The sequence below is a fragment of the Lycorma delicatula genome, chromosome 8 (assembly GCF_047948215.1).
Source record: "Lycorma delicatula isolate Av1 chromosome 8, ASM4794821v1, whole genome shotgun sequence".
Taxonomy (NCBI): domain Eukaryota; kingdom Metazoa; phylum Arthropoda; class Insecta; order Hemiptera; family Fulgoridae; genus Lycorma; species Lycorma delicatula.
Genome location: NC_134462.1, coordinates 112,513,535 through 112,538,703, shown reverse-complemented (window position 1 = coordinate 112,538,703; position 25,169 = coordinate 112,513,535). Strand labels below are relative to the sequence as shown.

The following is a 25,169-nucleotide window of genomic DNA, read 5'->3' as shown; positions in this document are numbered from 1 at the left end:
AATCCACCTTACCAGAAATTAAAATAGACTCTCAGGAGAACCAAATATTATAAAATCAAATGTTAAAATGAATAAACAGTCATGACTGTGTGCTTGTCAACAGTGTACTCTTAAGAATTGATATACTGTTTACAAGACATAGTCATGACTGTTGACAAGACAGTCATGACTGTTTATTCACTCTACGTTTGATTTCATTTTATAATATTTTATTCTCCTGATGATGGTTTAAGAACCGAAAGATCTAATGTCTATTTTAATTGCTGGTAAGATGGATTTATCACTTTTTAATTATTTTGAAACTTATTACATTTCTTTTTTGCCTTTGCATGATTAACTCACCACAAATGTAACAAAAAGAATTGCAGAATTTTTGCAACCTCTTGAAGCCATTTTGAAAACAGAAAGTTTGCTTATGGCCTGACAATATATTTTCACCCACAAAAATGCATTTGATCACAGAGGATAGGAAAAAACTTGATTTACGCACACTGAATAGCTGCCAATAAGCATGTTACATCTTGTTAAGTCTTGTCACAACCTGTCGACTCAATGCAATGGAGAGCCAACTCTCCCATCGCCTCGTCATCTTCAACTCAAACAAAGGCCCCGCCCCTCCTCTTCATACACTCAACTGTTTAGCTAAAAGAATGCATAGCACAGTATACGCCAAAAAATTAAATATAATTTATTATAAAACATCACTTACACAATTTTTCAACTTTTTATAAATTTTGAAATTTGCAATTGCAAAAAATCCTGACATGATGGAAAAAATGAAGATTATTTGCGGATTCAACACTAAAAAAAAAATATGTAGAAATCAATTATCAAAAATTAAAAAACATTCCACAACCCAAATTTTACATGCTTGTATATTTACTGATGAAGCAACTTTTATATTAAATGGCCATTTATTATCGTTCTAATAAATGAGTTTTGCTTATTTTGAGATGAGGCATCTCATTATTATCTTAAGGGCACAGCAAATTTTAAATTAACTTTGCTCCTCTGCAAAGTTGGAGAGGAGCCGTAAAATGACCTGCCAAGTCCCTTTCTCCTCTAGATTACTTGAGGTAAGTACACTGCCAAGCTATAGAGGGTAAGCATTTTGAACATTTATTGTAAAATGGTATGCTTTCAAAATTTACTTCATTAATATATTACAATCAAAAACATTTATTTCAAATTTTTAAAATAAATACTGTAATATTTAAAGTAAATCAGTTGATATAGCACTTTAACTTGTTGTTATGGTTATTTATCGTCAATTAGTTATTATTATCAATATTACAGCACTGTTTAAAGTTCATTATTGTATGCATTATGATTATAGTAAAATGAAATAAAATTGTTCATGCAGCCCATTTTACCTCATTTTATTAACATGATTTTAAAACAGGGTTCACCATTGTTTTTCTTGTAAAGGTTTAAATCAAAATTATTTATCATATATCCACCTTCCTATTTAAAAAAAATTAAGTTTGATTCAATATGGAGAATCAAAGACTATGGACAAATTTAAAAACCCACCATAATGCAGATTTTCTTTCTGCCTCCAAAAACCTCTCAGGATGTAGTGTAAAATCATACCACACCATACCTGACTTTAACCTCTCTTTTGCCATAAAAAGTTTCGTTTCTTTAATTAGCAGATGTTACAAAAAGGAAGTATACCATAAAAATTTAATTCCAAGCTAAGATGGGCCAGTGAGTAATATCAGCCAAGTCTGAAAAGTAGTACTAACATCTAAAAAATTACTGCGTAAATAAAGCTCTGAATATCTCCACATTACAGGAAAGATTAGTAATAGGGGAACTGTACACAACTTGAAAATAAACTTATTTCATATAAATATCAAAGAAGTGAAAATAAATAAAAACAATTCTTTAAGAAACAATTTTCATTTTTATAAGTAATTGTAATAAAATCTGATAACATAATTAACGGTTGGACTTAGCAACTCGTTCCAGTTCATCCTTCTTTTTGATGGCATATGAATTTGATGAACCCTGTAAAAACAAAAATAACATAAATTAAAAAAAATTAATGAATACTGATTAATAAGCAACTAAACTGAAACAATACCAAACACAACAAACAATTAACTACAGCATACCTTTTATTACAAAAACTAAAATAATACATAGCAGTCAGTGATTTCTCAACCTTTTCTGTTCATGACCCCCAAAAAGTAACACAAATATATAAAGAATAATTCATGACCCCCTCCACCACAATCCAATGAAACCTAGTTAAAACTGTTAACTGCATTGATACCACCAACTGGTGTGAAAATGCATGTATGAAGTGTTCAAAAATGAGTAATTTACAAGTTTCCAACTTGATGTATAGCGTGCGCTCCTTGTAATTTGGTCTGCTTTCATAATATTCGCTGAGAGCATCATGTTGTGCATACATTTGAACACACCATGCTGTCTGGGCAGTATAAAAGAGGCGTAAGGGATTGCAGAACATCAGTTTAGTTTTGAATGTGAAGTGTGTGAATAGTGCCTTTAAGTTTTAGGTAGATTTTTGAAAGCAGGGTGTACATTTTAAGTAGATTTCATAACAAAGTTACCTATTGTAATAGATACCATGATTCGACTTCTGGAAAATTTTGACGTATCTTCGGGTTTCACATCCCTCAGACCCCAAAACCACCGTCAGCTCAAAAAATTTTTATGTACATTAATATATATATATTTCACTTTCTTGTGGACGCGATAACTGCCATAATTTTGCACCAACCACTTTCAAATTGTTCCTTAAAAGTAACTCATCCTGAAATCTTGGGTGAATTCATTAACGGCCAAAATCATATCATGGGGGTGGAAATGAGGAGCTTTTATGTAAAAACAAAATATTGTTATAACTTTCTCATTAACTAAAATATCAAATCCATTTAAAGTTTCTTTGATAAGGGCCTGAAACTTATCTAAGTAAATTTTTTTCATATCACTAACAATTGGCCCAGGAGATTGAAAAAAAATGGGGTTTCAAAGACAAAAAAGAATCATATCTCCCTTAATAGGCCGTGCCTATTAAAATTTCATACTGTTATGAAATCGGTTTAAAGTGGTTGTTAGTCCTCTTAAACATTACCTAAAACTTTTGTGTGAAACAATTTTTAACATGATCAACCATTATGGCAAGAGATGACCAAAATGTTGCTGGAGTTGTAAGATATGCTAAACACGTGAAATTTTTTTTCACATACAACCCCTTGTCATATTGAGTAAATTTGAAGTTTTTCTTTATTTTAAGATGGATATTGTTTTATCCCCTACTTAGCACCCGTGAAATCTACCTCCAACTTCCGGCATGCTGAAAAGGATTTTTTAAAAGTATAATTTCATTGAAAATAATAATTGAGGTCTTAATTTTTTAGTGTGCAGTCAAATGATGTTAACTATCTTTTTTTCAATAAGATTCTTATACAAAATAAATACAGGATAAATTTGTGAAAAAAAAATGAAGTGACCCATCTACATTCAGTGAATCAATTAGTAAAAAATACACGATTGTACAATGACAGTTATTTAAATTATAATTTTACCTCATTGGATGGAAAGCTACAGTGCACTGTTTGCTTTCCAGTTCCCTAAAATAAAAAAAATAATGAAGCCAACAAAATTAATTCCACACTTGGAAACAACATCCAGATCACAAAAGAAACCCTTGGAATTTTTCAGAACAATATTACATACTCAGAGAAATCAACAAGCTTCTATTTGTAAATCAAGTCATAAAGGTAAAAGTACACTTGAAGCATTTTATCTCATAGTACAAGAGTAGCTAAGATGTCAAAACCCCATACAATCACCAAAAAGCTTCAACTGATGACAACACTTGATGAGGACCAGAACTATCAAGAAAACACATTTAGTGATTTGTATTCTTCACATAACTCTCATACATCAGATTCAAGTGGAAATGAAGCTACAATAAACAGGCCTGATTGGTTTCCTATTGCTGATTTAAATGTAAATTCCTTTCAGGCATTTCAAATGATCAGCACTAAGGTCTGACACTTCAACAGAAAATTCATATGAGCTGTTTACAATGTTTTTATCATATTGATGTATTAGATTTTATTATTACTAAAACTAATCGTTTCACTAATCAATTATTTGAGTAATGAAGCCAGAAAAATAAAAAGTTTATTCTTTAAAGGCAGAAAGATATAATGCGAGTGAAATGAGAAAATTTCTTGCAATTCTTATGTTGACAGGCAGAGAATACTGCCCAAATACAAAGTACTGGTCAAATGATATGTTTGCGAATGCTTTCATAAAAAGAATAATGCCCAGAGATAGATTTATTGCAATTTTAAACCACGACACTTTTCCAACAATGAAAATGATGATGGTAGTAGTAGAATTTTTAGATAGCAATGCTATTAAATATGTTACAAGCCATTTTCAAGCAGTTATAAAGCCAGAGAAAAATTAGTAATTGATGAGAGTATGATTCCTTGCAGAGGAAGTCTTATTTTTCAACAGCATATTCCCCAAAAAAAGTCATAAGTATTGGATAAAATTGTACAAACCGTCTGCTATCTGGATGATATAGCTACAATAAAATTATTTATGCAGGAAAAACAGCAAAAGTTACAAAAAAACATTGGCCATGCTCATAAAATAATGACAGAAATTACAGCAGGCTTGACAGATGAAGGGACAATGATACTTTATGGAGACAAATTTTACACTAGTTAAAGGGTTATTGGAAAGTAAGACATTCTATGGTGGCATGCTCAGAGGGAATAGAAAAGAACTTCCAGTAGATTTTGTAAAAAAGAAACCAAAAAAGGTGAAATTGAGGTACGCAAAATAATCAAGAAATAAAAGTACTCACATGGACAAACAAAAAGCAAGTTTTAATGATGCCTTTATGTAAACGTAAAGGAAAGATGGTAGAATTAAACAATTTTAATGGAACAGATTTGGGAAATGTAGTAAAGAAACCTGATTGCATTTTGAGCTACAACAAAGCCCAAAAAAAGGGTATACCAGTAAAGATGGTGTTTATGGTTTCTTTTTTTTAAAAAAACCATAAAGTGGTACAGAAAAGTACCAATGGAACTTATTTTTGGAACTAGTGTCATGAATACATGGACACTGCACCGAAAATTCTTTAATGGAAAATTAGTTTCACTTTTACATTTTAGAATCATTATTATTAAAAAGCTAACCTCTGATTCAGAAACCATAATACGAAACCCTGTTATCAACAAGAAGACAGTCTATCATTTAAAGAAATCACCTGGACAAATACAACCTCACAGAAGAAGTTAGCTTGTTATAAAAAAATTGTATGAACATTATGGGAAGATAACGTATTAAACATTTCTGTTTACAATGTTTTAATGAGATACATTAATAACTCCTACGTTTTTTGTGACCTTAATTGACAAAGTACTTTTTTTTAAATATTTTTACAGGAATAAGCAAAATTCTATACTAATTCAATTTTTTTCAAATCAATTTATCTGCGAGTTCTTTAATGTAACGTAGACAAAATGTATTTTAATGGTTTGTTCTAGCTTTTATTTGATTCTTTGTGTACTTGATTTATTCTACTTTAGAAGTAGTTCTTATGATTAAGTACTTCCATAACTTTTATCTATTAATATTTAAAGATTTTTTACAATGTATAATGTAAAATATAAGAATCTGTTTATTTCATGTGTGAAACAGCATAGCAATGGACAATTACAATAATTCAGTGTTAATTCAAAATTTAATTTTTTGTTGATAATTTTAATTTTGACTTATTGTATAATAATATTTTTTTATGATTCTATGTCTTATGTTTCTACTCTATGATTATGATAAATAAACTTAATAAAATGTAATAATAAATGTAAGTTTTTGAGAAAATTTTTAATTTTAATTGAAAGTAATGCCTACTGTTACATAGCTACTTGATCGGAAATCAGAATGAATGCAAACTTAGACTAATCATCATTCCCTACAGCCGATATTACTAAGGCCATATCACTATTTTAGGATTGCAGTTTGTGAAACAGTATTAAAATAGTTAAGTCATTTTGGTACACCGATGTGCCGAAACATCTGACAAATATAAAATATGCAGCGGCACATGTGTACCGAAGCGAAATATACGAATCCATGGCTTTGACTCACCAATGTGTCATTCCATGGTGAACGTGTTAAAAGTTGACCATTACAGAATAGGCTGTTTGCTAAACTATGCAATGAAATAAGCAAAAAGAAAAAAATCTCGTATTTTTCATAAGAAATCGGATGGTTATGGCAGGGAAAAGTGTTAACCCGGCCAGTTATTGGAATTGCGAGATGAATTAATATTTTCTCCAGATAAACAAATGCTATTCTCAATTTTTTTTACATAATAATATGTTGCTGTTGGCTTACTTAGCTGATGTATTTTCACATTTAAACGACTTAAAAATGAATTTACCAGGACGTTATAAAAACATATTATTAATGAATAAAAGTCACAAAAATCAAGCATGCACAATGATTCAACTAAGACATATATATTTGCAATAATGTATAATTACAAGAAAAGCTCAAAGACAATTTCTTTTTAATATCATGGTTTTCTTAGTCACTTCATTCAATCAGAATACAGTAGACTAATATGTATGAACAGCTGATCACTACAGCACTAACAAGTGACAAAATTCTTTTTCTAAGAAATAAAGATTCCTACCAATTTAACCTTTTCAGATCATGTAGCCATTAAACTGGCTATGTCCGGCGTCAGTTTTAAAACGCTGTTACAAAATCATTTTATATGGCATCTAAGTCGGTTATTTTGTTTTGTATTCACAAAAGAAATCAGTTTTATTACACAAATTGAACGAGGTTTATACGATGTAAAATGTTTTATTTAGACTAGAAAGAATATGACCATTTTTCTCTCAGAAATGTGCTTATGTGTGTGTGACTTGTGTATTATAATTGCTATGAGGGTTATGGATTTATTTATTAATTACAAAAATAGCTAATTATATTGGCAACATATCGATGTATTGAAACACATAATAAATTTATGTTATACGGCACAAACAAAAAAAGGTTTTGTTGATCTGAATAGCCTTTTAAAGTGGTGGGAATTTTTATAAAACGTAGTTTTCTGAATCTACTTTCACTTATACTAACATACGTGATTTATGACACGGGTTTTCATCATATTTTGCCGAATTTTCAACCGATTTGCTTGAAAGTATTATTTTTAAAATCAGGAAACTATGTTTCATAAAGACAAAACAAAAAAAAATTTTGCTAATAAAAAACGCGGTAGAAATGTGCAAAAAAATCCTGCGATTAAATTATCGTAATTTCTGTACGGTTTCAATTTTTTTATTATTACAGGCATAAAAAATATCCAATCGTAACGGTTTTTTTGTCAGAATCTGTTAAATCTCTTTAATATACTGTAATTTTTTTAAATTTTTTTCACAAGAGGGTAGCATAAGAATATGAAAGGATACCAACATATTTTCGTGGAGCGCTAATCAACCACGGATCATTGTGATGAAAAAAGGTTAATTGGAATATTTCTTTTCTTTCACAACTTTTTTTTCACCCTGTTGTTGATTAAAATCATGAAAATGTACCCTGTACCATATACATTTCAGACAAGTTTTAGTCCAAAACAAGAATTCTTACTGAGTAAAAATAATTTTAAAAAGCCACCATAGTTATTTTACACCTCAACCACTGTAGTTCTTTTAAAAATTCACTTGCCAAGAAATGGAGCATTATAAATAATTTGAAAAATAGGATACTTATGCAAAATTTTACACTAATCCCATAAGTAATCTTCATATGAACAAATTAAAGAACAAGGTTTATTACAAATGAAATTCAATTTTTGGTTTCAATGGTTCATAAGATGGCTCTTTAGATATATTTTTTCTTTCTTCATAGTTAAATTGTGATATAACTTTTTTTTTTTCAAAAGACTAACTGATATAAATAAAATAGCTGTAAAATGATCCTGGCAAAACAGTCTAACCATATAAATAATAAGCAGAAAATAATCTACAAGGAAATTAGGGCTCAACAAGTTATGTGTATCTAATAACACAAAGTTCAAAAAAAGTATAATATATCACAGTATCCTAATGAACAAAAAAACTTACAATACTAACTTAAGTGAAAAAGCTTTTTTACCTTAGCAGCATTGATCAATTCATCAGCTACACATTCTGCTATCGTCTTAATGTTTCTAAATGCAGCTTCACGAGCACCAGTACATAATAACCAGATTGCCTGAAAAATTTACATAAAAATGAAAAAGATAATCACAGACATTCAAATATGTGTTTATCATTACAAAGCTACATTTACCTATGTATTTTCTACCACATTTAATTTTATCTATCATTTTTACAGATATTGTTTTCTAGGTCTGACAACCTACAATATATGCAAATATTCATGTCTTTCTATAACACATGCATATATTAATACAAAAATTGTTACAACTTGAGAAAATTCCGTAATTGGAGCATGATAAAAGTAAAATAAACTTTTATAAGTTTATTTTATAGTAATCCCTCTTATATCAGTAATATTTATAAAACAGCTGAGAAATGCTATTATATTACATAAATGTAAAATATTTATTTATTGTACATTAAACTGCTTATATATCTTATGTTAAAAAGAAATACATGGAAATTAAAAATTAATTTTCAGTTCATAACTAAATTACATAAAAATCATTAAAACAGTTCCATTTAATCAATTACAAGCAAAAAAATACTTGATATCAAAAATAATTAAATTTTAATTACACGGTAACATATTAATAAGTAAAAACTGAATATTGAGGGTTTTAAAGCTATGTAATATATTTCAAGTTTCATGTACAATGATCAATTATAAATGAAATGAAAGAGCAACTCAAACAAATTTAAGCTGTGTGCAAGCTCATTCCACTTGAAAGTGCTAACGGCAAAGATGGCAACTCCTCTAAACAGAAAGCTTTCTGTGTTTTGCCGTTTACAGTGTGAATCTGTAATTACCATTCAACACGAGTTCTGTTTGAAGTTCCATTGAGATCCGCAAATAACAATAACATTTATGGATGGTATAACAGGGTTGTTAACAATATTTTATTTGAAAATTCCATGATTTTCCAGACATTTAAAAGAAAATTATAATATTTATCAACATTATAAATTAATAATCTGGTGCTGTTTATGTAATATTTTATTCTGAAAATAACAAAACCTATCTATCACAACTGATAGTAAAAAACATAAAATATAAAGAATACAATATTCTGTTTTTATTTAAATAAAATTATTTTGAAAGTAAAGATAGTTCTTGATCAATTAAATTTATATAATGACTCGTTATATCATGCGTAAGCATTTCTTGCACTTTGAATCATCCTTATATTTATATTTCTAATTTCATCTGCAGCCTTTACTGCAACGTAAACATCTCATGTTGACTAGCGAAGTTTCATTTTGATTTTCATTGACACACTGCTTATTAACAGAGAAACCTCTTTCAATTTGAGTGTTTCCATGAAAAATCAAGAGTGTCATTTGAATAACTAAATGCCTTGAATTCATTTACATCATTCCAGAGTACATCACACCAAAATTCATCCTGTCTCGATTTTTTGTCCTTCAAAAACTTTTGTTTTTTTCTTTAAAACTAATATTGCCTACAATGTTTTTGAAATCTCCGTCAACATTTTACTCTCAACATTAGTCAAGTGTTTTTTTCCCATAAAAATTTCAATAGCGCTTTTTAAGTGAGACAAACAGACTTTTTCATTACTTATTATATATAATTGGATCACAAAAGCTTGCTGCTGTAATAATCTTATATTTAAAAGGAGATTTTTCTATTATTTTTTAAACAAAACTTAAGAATATTCAAACAGTCCCTTTTAAATAATAAAATATCTTTATCATTAATATTTTTCAACTGCAAGTGAGTACTACAACCTATATTTATTTTATTGGTGGGTATAAAATTATAATTTAGTTTGAGGTCAATTTTTGGGATTACAGAACTTTCTATCACTTCTCTTTTAATGAATCTACTCATTACGTTTACAAGAATGTTGTTCAATTCGGTGTACAAATACGGGAACATAGGCTCATCAGTTTGGAATTTTTGTAAAAAGGGGCTACCTCATCAGCTAAAACAATAAAAAAAGCACAATTTTGCTTCAAGTACTTTATCTGCTAGATGATTTTTCCATAATTTTAAAACTATTTGATGTAATTTTTATTTTTTACACTTTCTAAATATTGGTTAAGGTTAGGTATGATAAGTTTTGGACGTTCGGTGACTCGTATATTTTCAACCGATCTTGTCGAACAAAATTCTAAAGGAAATACTGTAGAACTAGTAGACTCGATATAATCCATTTTTCGTGCAGGAGAATTATTGAAACGTTATAGATAGCTCTAATAAATGATAAAACTGTCCATATACTGTCTTGAAACCACTGTGAACAGTATGAATACAACAGCTTCCATTATAAAATAAATTAAAATGTTCACCATGTTCATCTTTCAAATCTTTTGTCAAATCATTTAGAAATTTAAAATTAACATTTAGCCAATCCATTACTCTGTTAATCATTTTAGTCAAATCAATACCTTTTAATTAGCTTTTAAATCCATTAATAAGATCAGAAGCTTTGGTATGTCCAAGGAACGCTGAACCAAAATAGCGTATTTCTGATCTATGGGATAGTTTAGACCAAAACCTTACCCATACATCTTGCTGCTCTTTTTGAGATATCAAATTTAAAGACTCGTCAAAGCTTATGCAAAAATGATGGTTATCTCTAATTTCATCTAGCAATTGACTTTGAAAATATGGACCTGAACCATATGTTATGGTATAAGCTATTTTAATATGTGATAATTTCATTGCTGCAGCAATCTCAGAATTGGGAAACATCTACTGATTTTACAGCAGCTGATTGAGTTAAATGGTTATAAACAGTAAAAGCACCAAAATAATTTCAGCTTTTGTTGTTTCATTCCTGGGTGGTCAAAATAACATAGTCAAAGTTTTAGTATTATTTTGAGTTAGTTCTGTTTTATTAGTAACGTTTTTGGTTAAATTTAATTCTTCATTAACAACATTTTCTACTGGTATCTCTTTCTTTTGAGGATTAAAAGCTTCATTAGAGAAAAAATTCTGTATCAAAATTCTTTGATTACTTGTATTTAGCATAGCTTTATGTTTTAAACTCTTTTTATGGCTAACATGTTCTGCCATATTACTCAAAGAAAAAGATTTTTTGCAACATTTGCAAAAAGCATCGTAAATACTTTTGTCACACTTATCAAGCCAAGATTTGTACTATTTTTTTTTTCAAGCCATAATGGATTGAACTTAGTCTTAGGCAATGGTTTGCATTAATTTAAGTAATTTAATATTTGAATAAAATACACTATTTTTTATAATTTTTATTAAGAGATAAAAAAAATTATTTATCTTTCTAAATTTTTGACACGCGTATAAAAAAGCATGTAAATATTAGCTGTTAGGCTTATTATTATAAGTGTCATTATGTGTGGAGATGATTGTGTTGTGATCTGTTTATAATTATTTATGCAACAAGGGCGTGAAGTAACTTTTTACACATGAGTTTAACTTCTGCACACGAGCCACCTAAGTTCACACACGTGTTACATATGTAACTTTTTATAATTTTGTGTGCAAAAGTACAACAGATAATTATATTATTGAAATTTTAGAAAGAGTGAAAATACTTCAAACTTTTGAATAAAATTTAAACTGATATATAAATTGCTTAACTTGTAACAAGTTTTAATTAAAGGTAGTGGTAATTCAAACATTTGCCCAGAAAAAACAAGATGTAAACAAATATTTTAAATTTTTATCAATTTTATGTAAAAAAAAAAATCATACAAGAAAAACGTTAATGTGCAAAAGTATTACTTCTGTACACTACTTCTGCGCACTAATGCCAGAAAGTGGAGTTCTAGCACTGGTCACAAGCATCAGAAGTACTACTTTTGCACACATGATTATAAAAAGATATTTTTTAATTTGCAGAAACTTTTCAAATTTTCATGATTTTCCAGACCCAAAATGACATGACTTTACTTGAATGACATGACATGACTTTCCAGGTTTTCCAAATTTTCCAGTCAACCCTGTAAATTTTGCTAACAACCCTGTAAACAATTTGAAAGCACTAGCTGTATTTGTAAAGGCAAGTGTACAGGACAACCAAATGTGTCAAAAGACAATGTTGAATGTGCAAGTGTGTTCTGTGTGTAGTCCTAGGAAATAAATTAGGAAGACTAGCCACAAATTAGCAATTCCAGTTATGTCTGTGTAGACGGTTTTAAGGAAACACAACTGTGTCCGTACCATTTACAGCAGTTACAAGCTCTAAAACCTATAATTATGGTTTGTGCTAGCTTCGCAGATAAAATGATGCACTGTGACTATAAAGACTATGTTTATCATCGTATTCAGTGACAATTCAAAATTTCATGTTAATCAAAAATAAACACTCATAACGTGTGTATCTAGGTATCAGAAAATCCTCAAAATATTGCAGTGTAAATGGGTCTCCCCAAAACAGAATGGTTTTTTGTGCTGTATCCCGATGGCAAGTTACTAGGCTGTTCTTTTTCATATAAGCAGAATAAACATATAATATGTGGAATACACTATTTTGATATGCTACAAATATGGCTCTTTAGTCAGAACCACAGAATATTATTAGGCAAAATAACTCCTCACTGGCATAACACTGTACATGATTGATTGAAATTCTCAACTGCTGGATTGATCGCTAGGGACAAGAGGGCTTGTTTGGGGACTCATAAAGGATCAAGTTTATGTGCCACCATTAACAGCTGACCAACCCGAGATTGAAACAGCTATCACATCAATTACTCCAGACTTACTGATTAAAATATGGGATAAACTACCTATTCAATGTGAGCAACATTCGTCACATATGCCCTGTGACAAATTGTGCTCATATTGAACACTTAATAGGAAAAACTGTAAGAGTTGCTCTTTCATTTCATGTATAATTTATCAAATAAAACTTAATATTACATAACTTTAAAACACCAAAATTAATTTTGAAACACTGTATTATATACGATTATTATACTGATTTATAAGAGTTTTAATTTAAACTTATAATTTTACAAGACATAAAATTTAATTAAAAAATTGTTAATTAAATAAACATTAATTACCAACAGTAATAAGAAAAAAAGCTACAACAGCAATCAAAATTTACATCGGGAATGAATGAATAAATATGTTTCATACCTGATTAACTCTACGGAGCGGTGATACATCAACGGCCTGCCTACGTACTGTACCAGCACGACCAATACGAGTGGAGTCTTCTCTTGGACCAGAATTGATAATAGCAGACACCAATACCTGAAGGGGGTTCTGAAGCAACAAATGAACATTAACATTAAAAAGAGTCAAATCAACATTCAAAATTGTGTAATTTTATACTTGATTAAAAAACAAATGAATGTAAAGATGCTGAATATCAATGACTAACTTATCAGACAATGAAACAATTAAACGACATCTTAGATTTTTAATTTAGCACAATGTCTTCCAATATATTCCAACAAAAGAACACTTGGCTTTAGGTTGTGCATAATTAACAGTAAGAAAAGTAATCACTTTTATATTGGAAAAAGAGTAATTATCACACATATTTAAAACAGAGAGAATTTATCATAAATCATGCAATGACTTTTAAAATCAAATAGAAGATTTTATTTTAAGTACAGGCCATTTGAACAAAAGGTCACTTGCAACACACATTTTTCCTATCTAACTTCATTATTAGTTGTACTCCAGCCTTATTAAAGCTAGGTAGAACTTACAAAGAATTTTAAACTCTGGTGAGGTTTTCTTGACAGACAAATACATTATTTATATTAAAATATATATATTAAACCAATTAATTATTTATCTTTCATTCCATCATCATTTTTAATCTTTACAATGCGACTGTTTTAAATAGAGAAAAGGGTAATAAACCGTAGTGTAAGATTGGAACTGTACAGTGCTTGTTCAGAGGTTTAACAGCAAAATCACTTCAATTTGTGTACAATTTTTGTTGCAGTGTGCACCCAAGCATTGTGAAGGAACAAAATTCCATTAGGCAGTTTCCCATATCTTTTTCTCTGAATAGCACATCAACAAAAGTTTCTCTTACATGTTTCACAATACATATCAGCAATTACAGTAATTTCATGATTTAGAATATACTTTTATTTACCAAAAAAAATTAACCCTGAGCTTCTTGCTTAAACTTATTGAGCCTCGGAGGTGATTAATGCTGCCACTGTATAAATTGCTACTTCATATCAATATCTGCATATAACATCAAAGTTTCATTTCTATACACAATAAGGTCAAACAGTTCATCTCCTTCATTCTCATTAGATTAGCAGTAAAAAAAATGTTAAACAGCAGCATGACTTTTTCCCTGTATCCCACCTGTCAACCTTTTTCATCACTTGAAGCACAACTTTCTATAGCCCATTTTCCAATTAAATTTCCAAAATCACTTAACATTCGGAAATTTATTTGATAATTGTGAAATTTTAACTTCGTTTTCATAAATTCTTTAGTTCACTTTTTGTGACAAGCAATGTTACAGCATTTTCAAACTTCACTACCATGCATAACTCTTTAAGCAGTTACAAATGTTTTCCTAAATTTCAGTTTGATTTATTTTTCATCTTTAAGACATACAAATAAACATACTATATAGATTCCATTTGTATTTATAGAAACAAATAAAAGAGGAGATTAAGCTATACATACATGGATGTTAGGGCAAAATTTCTGAGTTATGAAAATTGTTATTAGGTAAAAAAATTCAGCTACCAAAAATCATTCCATACATCTATTGAGTTTTGATGGTTATCCAACATCTATTTTCCAATTTAGGTCATAACAGCTAAGCGCAAAAAATTATTTTTTTAAAATAATTTTAATAAATTTGCACATTTATCAAGAAATTTTAATTACTTTTACGATGCACTTATCAATTTCTTGACACTTTAGAACTAATTGCACTACCTCAAATAGAACACATTTTACATATCTACAAGCAGCCTACTTAAAAACAAATATAAAAAAGCAACTATATACACAGCAATAAAAAACAGGCTCCACAAAAAGTGAATATCATACCTCTCCAGTAAATAAGTGGATGATTTCAAAAGCATGTTTAACAATTCTGACAGCCATTAATTTCTTGGCATTATTTCTGCCGTGCATCATAAGTGAATTTGTTAAACGCTCCACAATTGGACACTGAGCTTTACGAAACCGTTTAGCAGCATATCGTCCGGCTGAATGTGGAAGGTATTTAGCATTTTTCTCTTTTACTGCGATGTAATCCTGTGAATAAAAAAATTAAATTAAAAAAGGTAGCTAAACAGAAATTATATTTCAATTATACAGTAAAACCTGAGTTAACGGAATTTCACAGGTCCAAAAATATTTACTGTTGTGAACAGGATTCCATTGAATACAGGGATGGACTATACAATTAAAAAGAAAAAATAAGGTAGTGTATTTACCAAAATCCCATTTCATTTTCAGCAGTGGATTGTACAGTAGTTTGTTATCAAATTCGTAAGCACAGAATTTCTATCTTAAGTTAGCAGATATAGAACAGTATGATGTAGAATTGTTCTACAATCCAATCTTTATAGGATTGTAGAACAATTTTTATATTTTAATTTAAAAAAAACTTATATTTAGGAACTGTGATAACTTTAAAGAATAAATAATTTAACTAATACACTCTAATAAGTAAACATAATTTAAATTAACCTAAATGTACTTTACTACTGTTCATTATATAATTTAGTCTTTATTATAAGAAAATAAATTGGTCATTTTTTTGCAATGAACTTTCAGTTCATAACTGAAAGTTATGAACAGTAACTGAACAGTTCAGTAACTTTCAGTTACTCCGTTTTCTGTCAACATTCTGGCTTCACAAATTATGTTAAACAACTCTGAATCATTTGTTGTAAGTGAAAATTCCTGAAGGTCTAATAGGTTGGATAACGCTGTATTGTATGTATCTAGTTTTTGTATCATTCGTTACTGTTATGGTCCTCATCATCGGAATCGCTTTTGTCTACATGGTGATCAATAATTAAATTCATCTATATTCTCTACGTTACTCTCAATCTCTAATAAGTTGTCCATGTTAACAAAATCTTCAGCAATTATATTTTCATAAGACACCCTGTTCATTCAGTTTTTCCTGCAAGTCATCAAATGTCATCGTCAGTTCCGTTTCTATAGCCATGTGCAATTGAAAGTTTGCTTTTTGGAAGCAGTGTTGAACCGTCTCTGGCGATACACATTTAAATGCTTCCAACAGCCAATAGTAGCATCAAGCACAGACAGAGATTTACTCAATCGAGTAGTTTGACATGCCATTTGAGTAGTTGCGAACAGATTTTATTAAAAATCTACGGTAGTGTAGTTTGAGACATTTAGTTACACCCAGGTCCATAGGCTGGTTAACGCTTGTCGTAACTGGTGGGAACCAAGCTAATTTAAAATGGCTTAATACAATACCCGAATGGCATGTGCTGTTATCTAAAAAGAGAATATGTCTATTTTGCTGCTTCATTCTTGTGTTAAGCCCTTGAAACCACTCCTTCATAATACAAGACATCATCCATAATTATTGGATCTCCATACTACAGGAAGATTGTCTTTATTAATATTTTTAAAATACCTCTCTTATCAGCCTTTCCAATAACATGTGATTTTTCCAGTAAATTGCAAAAAAAACTGTCAACTTTCCAGTCAGTTATTGTCTCATCACACACATCTCCAGCCTCGCCACATACTTTTTATAACCTTTCCAGCCAACCATTTGAAGTGCTGAAATTGGTACTACCTAATTCTCTGCAATTTCCTTTGCTTGGTGCTGTACAGTTACTCCAGAAATTGGTAACTTTCTTGCCCTCGCACTCACAAACCACTCCCAAATAATTCTGTTAATTTCTTTGTTGCCAGTTTTCGCATATGGCTTTTATTTTAACCGCTCCCTTTTAACTCTTCACATCATATACCAAACAGTGTAAAGAAAAACAAGTCTTTGAAGGATGTATATCCCAATCTGCTCCTAAACGACACAGACAGAATGGTACAAGTGATGCATCTCAGATATATGAGAACTTGAAATTACAAACTGATACTAAAAATGTCTATCATTAAAAATGTTAACTGTTAAACTACTTTATTTCTTTAAGAAAGAAAATACATCTCACCTGAAGTGACATATCACTGACTTGGACATCATCACAACTCCAACGACCGAATAACTTAATTTCTGGAATTTCAGCAGGCTGAGGTACGGGCAAAGTTTCTACTGCCCCACCTATCTGCATTGGCTCTGTAGCATCACCCCAATCATCATCTGCTGCTGGCATCTGTAAACATCAACAAATCATTAACAAAAACTAACAGGGTTTACATATTGCAGTAGAACACAATATCCATACAAAATAATTAATCTTCATATACTCTGATAATACGCTAAAAAAAAACAATACATTAGTAACACTCACCAATATATATATTTTACAAGCTAATATTAATAAAACATTATTTTTTTCTAACATTGACATACTTTTCAAAGAGGTTAATTAAACAGTAATTTTGCCTTTCTAATAAATAAAATTGTTTTTAAACTTATCTACATACATAATTGTATACGGATTTTTAACATTAACATCATTTCAAACAATGAATAAGTAGGGCGTAAGCAAACATCCCATTATGCAGGTCTCTGCCAGGGTTTACGAAACCATAAAAATGTTCTCAAAATTAATTTTAATTATCAAAACCAATAAAAAAAAAAAATCTGATTTAACATACTTTTTTAAATCTCCATATCAGGTATAATATGTCCTGTTATTACAACCTTAAACTACAGATTCCTCAAATCAACCTCCAGTAACTTAATGTCATTCACACCATAAAGAATAGAAATTGGATTACTTTCTCTTTTTCCTTTTAACTGTATTTTTCCTCTATAACTTCCCTCCTCCATGTTAAATAAGCTAAAACATTTATTAAACAGGTAGCATAGTTTTAGAGAAATCACATTAAAATTAAGGGAAACTTCGAATCTTATAAATTGCTATCTGTTGATTTAAATACAGATCACTAGGATCTGAACTATCAGCATACAATTATTTTTAGTTATAGTAAATCGTTTTTCTTCATTTTTATAACAGTAACACGGTATCAAAGAAGAAGTATGTAATTTTCTAATATCTTGTGTATTTATCTCAACATTAATTCATGTTTGTATTTTAAATAATTAATATATGCATTTTAATTACAATTATTTTCTATCTACTAATAATTAATATAAGACTAAAAGGTTTATTTATTTTGTCTCGCACTAAATCAATTTTTACTTCTTTGTTCACCAAATAACATTTTATAATTTTGAGGTTAGTAAAAAATGTCTTAATATAATGTGTTGTGCCTCCTTAGGTTGTGATAAGAGCCTATATAAATCTGAATCTTTTTTTTTTTAAATAGGTTGTGTTCTGGTATATAATTATTTACATTTTTCGATAGAATTACCCTCTACAAAAATTCTAAAAAACGTATAATGTATAAAAATCACAAATTGTACCAAATTTTATTTGATAATTTCTTTTAAGCACTTCTAAGCTATTAACCTTACCCTCCAATTATGAAATCTGGTAGTGCTATTGGGTCTCCAATTTTTTGATCAATTAGTTCCCTGTTAAATTAAATTTCGATTAGTTACCTTATGTATAGGTAAAGTAGCTTCTATCAAAAACATTAAAATCTTGTTTAAAAAAACTTCATTTAATCAAAACATAGGATTTGCATGTCACTTATGATAATTTTGAAAAAATTTAAGTCATTTGATAGATTCCACAACAACTGAGAAACAGCACGAACGTTTGGAGTACCGCCAAACTCAGGGTTCATGTATATCATCAACACTACATTCACTTTCACTATAATTGTCCACAATATCATTTTCTTCATTACTTTCTTCAAAACTATAAACAGGATTTTCATCATTATTATCATTTTCAATATCAGAATCAGTTAAAAAACTACTAATACAACTGGTAGATGCCAGGCTGACTCACAGAATACATAACATCAAATCGAAAACATAATTAAGTGTATGATATATTTTCGATTTTATCAATAGTGAATAATATTGATGTTACATGAGTTTTACAACCTTACAAATAGATAACAGTTCATTTTTGAATTTCTGAGCACAGCCACAGTTAGATAACACATTAACTTCCCTGTGTACTACTATATACTGTACACACTAAACCTTAATAGTGAACCATATGCACTAATACTAGTACACATCAATAAGTTTCTGGTGGACCGTGTACTACATTTAGTACACACATCACCGCTTTTAAAACAAAATCCCTAAGATGTAAACTTTATAATATTTTAGGTTTTAACATTTGATTGTCTTTGTACAATACAAAAGTAACTATCTCTACCTTTGAATCTGAAATCAGCTCATGTTTTTGCAGTTTCGATAGCTGATACCTGAACAGTTGTTTATAAAAGGCAGTTGAATGTTTTGACTGTTGTAAATACTTTGGTTATGTAGGTTGCAAAATAAAAATGGATAATAAAATTAGTGAATCGTTAGTAATGTCTACAAGAGAACTGTGTAACAAGTGATGAGTCAGAAGGAGAGGAATCTAATGAACAGTGATTTATTCGGCGGCGACACAACAGATTAAGATCAAGATTTTCAAGTAGACTTGGAAGGCAATTTTTCAGATTCTAATGATTAAGTGGAATCTTCAAATGCAAAATAAAAAAAGTCTCGTGTCTGTTATCATTCTACTTTAGAAGCCTGTACTGTTTACCATCAACATCAATTCCTAATAACCCAAATACTCCTAGGCCTAATGATTTTTCAAAAAGCCCTAGTTCAGTTTAAAACAAAGGCAGTGATGATGATTTTGGCCTACCTAGGGCAAATAGTCCTATTCCTGATGTGATATGGGGTAACATAAATGGAGATCTCAATTTCAATTATGAAGAAGCTACGGACTTCGTCCAATTACACCTGCAGAACTTTGAGGTACAGAAACAATTGATTTTTATAACTTGTTCGTTGAGATGAAGTTATAGAAATTAATAGTTCTTAAAACAAATAAATATATCAAGAAGTTTAAAAAATATTTTAAAGAAAAAATGAAACAAAGTTCTCTCCTAGCAAACTGCAATTACACAAGCAAAGATAAAAGTATTTCTTAGTATATGTATGATGGGATTGGATAAAAAAACCTTCTAAAAGAAACTATTTTAGTACAAATCCTCTTTACAAAAGTGAAATTCTTGGAATGGTCAGAATCTCAAGAACAAGGTTAAAACTCTCCTAAAAGTATTACACTTTTTAGATAACAAATAATGTTTTACAGAGAATAGATTGTATAGAATAAGTTTATTAGTTAAGTCTTTTGAATATTAGATTTCAGAAGGCTGTGGATGTACCAAAAGGTGTATACATTGATGAGACCATTGTTTCTTTTTGAGGATATCTAAAATTTAAGCATTATATGCCAGGGAAACAACACAAATATGGATTAAAACTTTTTAAACTGTTTTTAGAAGGTAGCTACAACTTCAATCTAGAGGTTTAAGGTGGGAAAGACAGTAATCGTTCCTATGGGGTAACGAACACCACTGCAACTCAAGTCGTCCTGAGATTAATGAATCCCCTTTTAAACCAAGGACAAATTCTATGTACAGATAATATTTATACAAGCATACATTTAGCCCATGAACTAAACAAAAAGTTCATGTACCTTGTTGGGACACTAAGAAATAGGAAGCTCAACCCCAAGGAAGTTGTAGAGAAAAAATTACAAAAGGGGGAAATGACAGTTGTACAAAATAATAAAAATGTTATTGTTGGAAATGGGATGTATAAGAAGGAGGTTTTGTTTCTGACAATTTTGTCAGCCACAAATGGAACAAGTGAAAAATAAGAAAAGTCATGAATTAAAAAAAAACTATCTACAATCATGCAATATCATGAAATTATATTGTATGAGAAAATCTGTAAAATGGTACTGAAAAATGGGATTTGAGATTGAATTGGACATGTGCAGTCAACACAGACTGTATATCACAGAAATTGCCATTAACTGAAAAGTGACACAGTATAACACTGCTTAGGAAAAAGATTACTTCATCTTTAATTAAATCAGAGAAATGAAGTGACCCTAGTGATAAACATAATAACAATCACAAGCTTGTTGAAAGTAATCAAGGAAGAAGTTAAGCAGGCTACAAGAAGCTATCATCTGGAGGGGATTGTGCTGTTAAAAAAACAAATAGTTAAAACCGTATTTGAAGGCTGTGATAATAAGCAAATGTGCCTTGATTGGTTTTTTAACAGTCATAAGATTACAAAAATGTAAAGAACATACAATATGTTAACCACGCATGTGGAAAGTTAATACTTTATAATTTATAGTGTAATTTATATATGGATATTTAGTAAAAGTTTATTTTCAGTTTCTTTATATTACATAAAATATAAGGGAATTAGCAAGTTTGAATTACTGTAGTTTTTTGTACATAGTAGCTCATAATATGTCTATACTCAGTTTGTATTTAGTTAATTATTACAGTAATAAATAATTTTATCAAATTATATGTGAATTATATTTCTCCTCTTTTTCATTAATTTTAAAATAAAATGCAGAAAACATACACAATTTGTGTACCATATATAGTGGTACACAAATATATAAACAAACACAATGTAAACAGGTGTGTTTATATTGCTACATTGAGGCAAAATATTGAGAAATAGACTTGAACAAAATGGTTGATTTCTGTTATAATGGCTTGGTCTGTTGGGTAAGTCCTGCAAAAATGATATGGGAGCTAACATGTTAAAAATATTGTGCCATACTTAACGAAGGAGAGGTACCAATAAATTAAGGTGTCAAACTGTATTTGCCAAATGAGAGCAAAGGGTTAAGACTCATAGACTACTACTGCAGTATTATCCACTTTTAAATGTTTAATAAATTATCCATCAGCTAATAATTTTTTTTTTATAATCTACTAAAAGTCAAGGAAACTAGGTGAAAAATATCAACTTTACCATTATTACTGCAACAATAAACTGAATAATTTTAATTTTACAAACTAAAGACAAAAACTTTTAAATGAAATACTAACATTAACTTACCATATCCCCTCCCTTTAAAGCCCTATCAAAGTGGGTCAAAGTGGGCAGGAACAATTTTATGACTACATTTTTAAAAGACATGAATCAGAAAGAAAAATCTGATGTAGGTTGTAAACATGTTATTTAGAGCTGCATCACTAGTAGACAAAATTTTAATTCCAACTTTTCCAAACTCATAATGTATCCCAGATAAAATTTAGTACTATTCATAAAATGAAATAAAATAAAAATAAATTATAATCTTTTTACTTTTTCATTTCAGACAAATTATCCTGAAAATCAAAAATGGAACACCACCTTTAATTAAAAATAAATAAATGAAAATCCATACCTGTTAATTCAATTAACCTCTAAAAAATATGTAAATAATGTCTGTATGCACAGCAATATTACTTTCGAGGATTATTCAAAAGCAATCATAATTAAAACAATATTTAAAATAAAATTTTGACAATCCCAGATAAATTTAGATTTACATCAGAATTTTTCTAAACAATACCACGTGCAATAATACTTTAAGTAGAGCATTCTAATTTTGTTTTCAGATAATCTGGAAAATAAAGCACAAAAGTTAAAATAAGAACCTTTTTCTTTCTTTTTCTGTTTAGCCCCCGGGAACCAACATAAGGTTCTAATTCAGAAGATGAATGAGGATGGTATGAATGTAGAAGTGTAGTCTTGTACATTCTCAGGTCGACCATTCCTTGGACTTAACTTTACTAGGATTTGAATGCTGGAACTCTCGATTTTCAGTGTTCAAGTCCTAGTAAGCGCAGTTACTTTTATACAAATTTGAATGCTAAATTGTGGATACTGGTTCTTTGGGGGTTGGGTTTCAATTAACCACACATCACAGGAACAGTCTAAGACTGTCCAAGACTACACTTCATTTACAATCATACATATCATCCAGTAATTCCCACAGGCTAAACAGGAAAACAAAAAGGTTAACCATTCCTGAGATTATGTGGTTAATTGAAACCCTACCACCAAAGACCAGTATCGGAGATCTAGTATTGAAATCCGTAAAGGTAAATGCTTTTACTAGGATTGAACCTACGGACTCTTGACTTCAAAATCAGCTTATTTGCAATGCAAAGTTCACCAGGCAGAGGGTCGGTCTAGTGGTGAGCTATAGGCCCAATTCTGCACCCTTCCATGAGGAGTTCTTTTCACAAACAATTCATCAACGGTATGAAAAATCCAAACAAAATAAAATCATCTGACCACACCACACAACTAGTAAAAAGGTACTAATGTGATCAATAGTTATATGTAATAAATGATTTGAACAATTAATGCTTAATTGCAATAAAGTAATTTCTGCACAGGAAAGGAAACTGGCCAATATTTAGAAAACTTTCGCTAAGTCCTGTGTTTAGCAATCCTGACACAGACGGTATTGTATTGGTTTCAATATGATATAAAAATCTATTTAACCAATCCTATTTATTGTGTGCAGTAAAACATTTGAAAACCAACAAATATCTCTTATTAAAAATACTGGCTCGTAATTCAGGAGCTAACAGCTCCTGAACAAAATAATACACCACAAAATAAGAAAACACTTCAATCGCGAAATTAAAACCAATGAATACAGCATGTTGCGTTAACCAACAAAATACGTGTCCAAAATTAACAACAAAATACCTTATCTACAATTCATGTTTTAACTCAATTAACTATTAATAAGAGTTAAATATTCTAAAAATTAAATGCTATCACAAATATATCTAATCTTTTGAAATTTAAATTAAACACAAACCTTTAACACTAAACTGAACACACCAAACCTCAACTTAAGAAAGGGAAACGGAAGATTGTTAAAAAGTCCTGCTACGTATTGCCAACAGCAAAATAACTAAATGCACTTAAAAGTTTTCAAGGTGATAAACATAAAGTTGGCGTATTTACACTACTTTAAGAGCATTACTCTGTGTACTATATTTATCTACAATTTATTACTTCATATCTGAACAGGAACGAGTCTGAACCATCTGAAACGTTTGTCGTAAGGCGCAACATTTTGTTACAACAAAAAAATAATAAATATATTATGCAAAACACATTAAAATTTGTTTCCAAAAATTAATTATCTACTTTAATCTACATTTTTTAAATTCATAGAAATTATAACACTTCAGTAAAGCAGTTACTTCAGTAAAGCAGTTGAAATGTAGACATACTCTAAATTTAAGCGCCGAAATTGAATAACGTCAATGTAGCTAGATTCCAGTTATACCCGAGATTAGATTTTTTTTAACGCCGTTGCCTTTTTAATTTTATTTGTTCTGTCATTAAAATATCTTTATTTTCCAACTTTACACTTTTCAATATTGCCAAAAGAAATGTAATCATAAATAAATGGAATAAAATTGAAACAAATTTCCAAGGTTAAATGTGTGAAATAGCCCAATAAAAAAGGCAAAGCAGACTTAAGAATCTTTTTTCCTGGGCGGCAACTCAAGTTATTCATTTTGAATATGAAGCTGGTGTTGCTCTAGGAACCATTTTTTAAACATTACCTGGAAGGGAATCCCTAGGTTGCAAGTGCCATATAAATATGCTAAGCATGTTCATGAAAAAGGATCTTTCATCAAAGAAAGCAGTGTTCCTGTTTGGCATTATGAAATAATGCATAATTTATTTCAAACATTCCCTCTAATTTTCTTTCAAGATTTTTTAATTAAAGTAGTATAGGATTAGTAGAAGTTGCAGAAAAAGGTACTGAAGAAGAGTAAAATCTAAATAAGAACTAAAAGGAAATAAGAGTTATCAGGATCTTCAATTTTATTTCGTAATTGGGGATAATGGAACAATTTTGTTCATCCATTTATCAAAAGGTTTGGTTCATTCCTATGTTTTT

At 29.7% G+C, this 25,169-nt stretch overlaps 1 protein-coding gene across 1 annotated transcript; it reads right to left on the bottom strand.

Annotated features, from left to right (window-relative positions):
• Nucleotides 1-1,886: 1,886 nt before the first annotated feature.
• Nucleotides 1,887-24,227, bottom strand: RpS5a (ribosomal protein S5a). Its single transcript, XM_075373287.1, has 6 exons — nucleotides 24,069-24,227; nucleotides 17,325-17,486; nucleotides 15,214-15,423; nucleotides 13,312-13,440; nucleotides 8,173-8,271; nucleotides 1,887-2,013 (listed from the first exon to the last, which is right to left on the bottom strand). Exons 2-6 carry the CDS (start codon nucleotides 17,484-17,486, stop codon nucleotides 1,945-1,947), a joined length of 669 nt encoding a protein of 222 aa, XP_075229402.1. The 5' UTR covers nucleotides 24,069-24,227; the 3' UTR covers nucleotides 1,887-1,944.
• Between the last annotated feature and the right edge of the window lie 942 nt (nucleotides 24,228-25,169).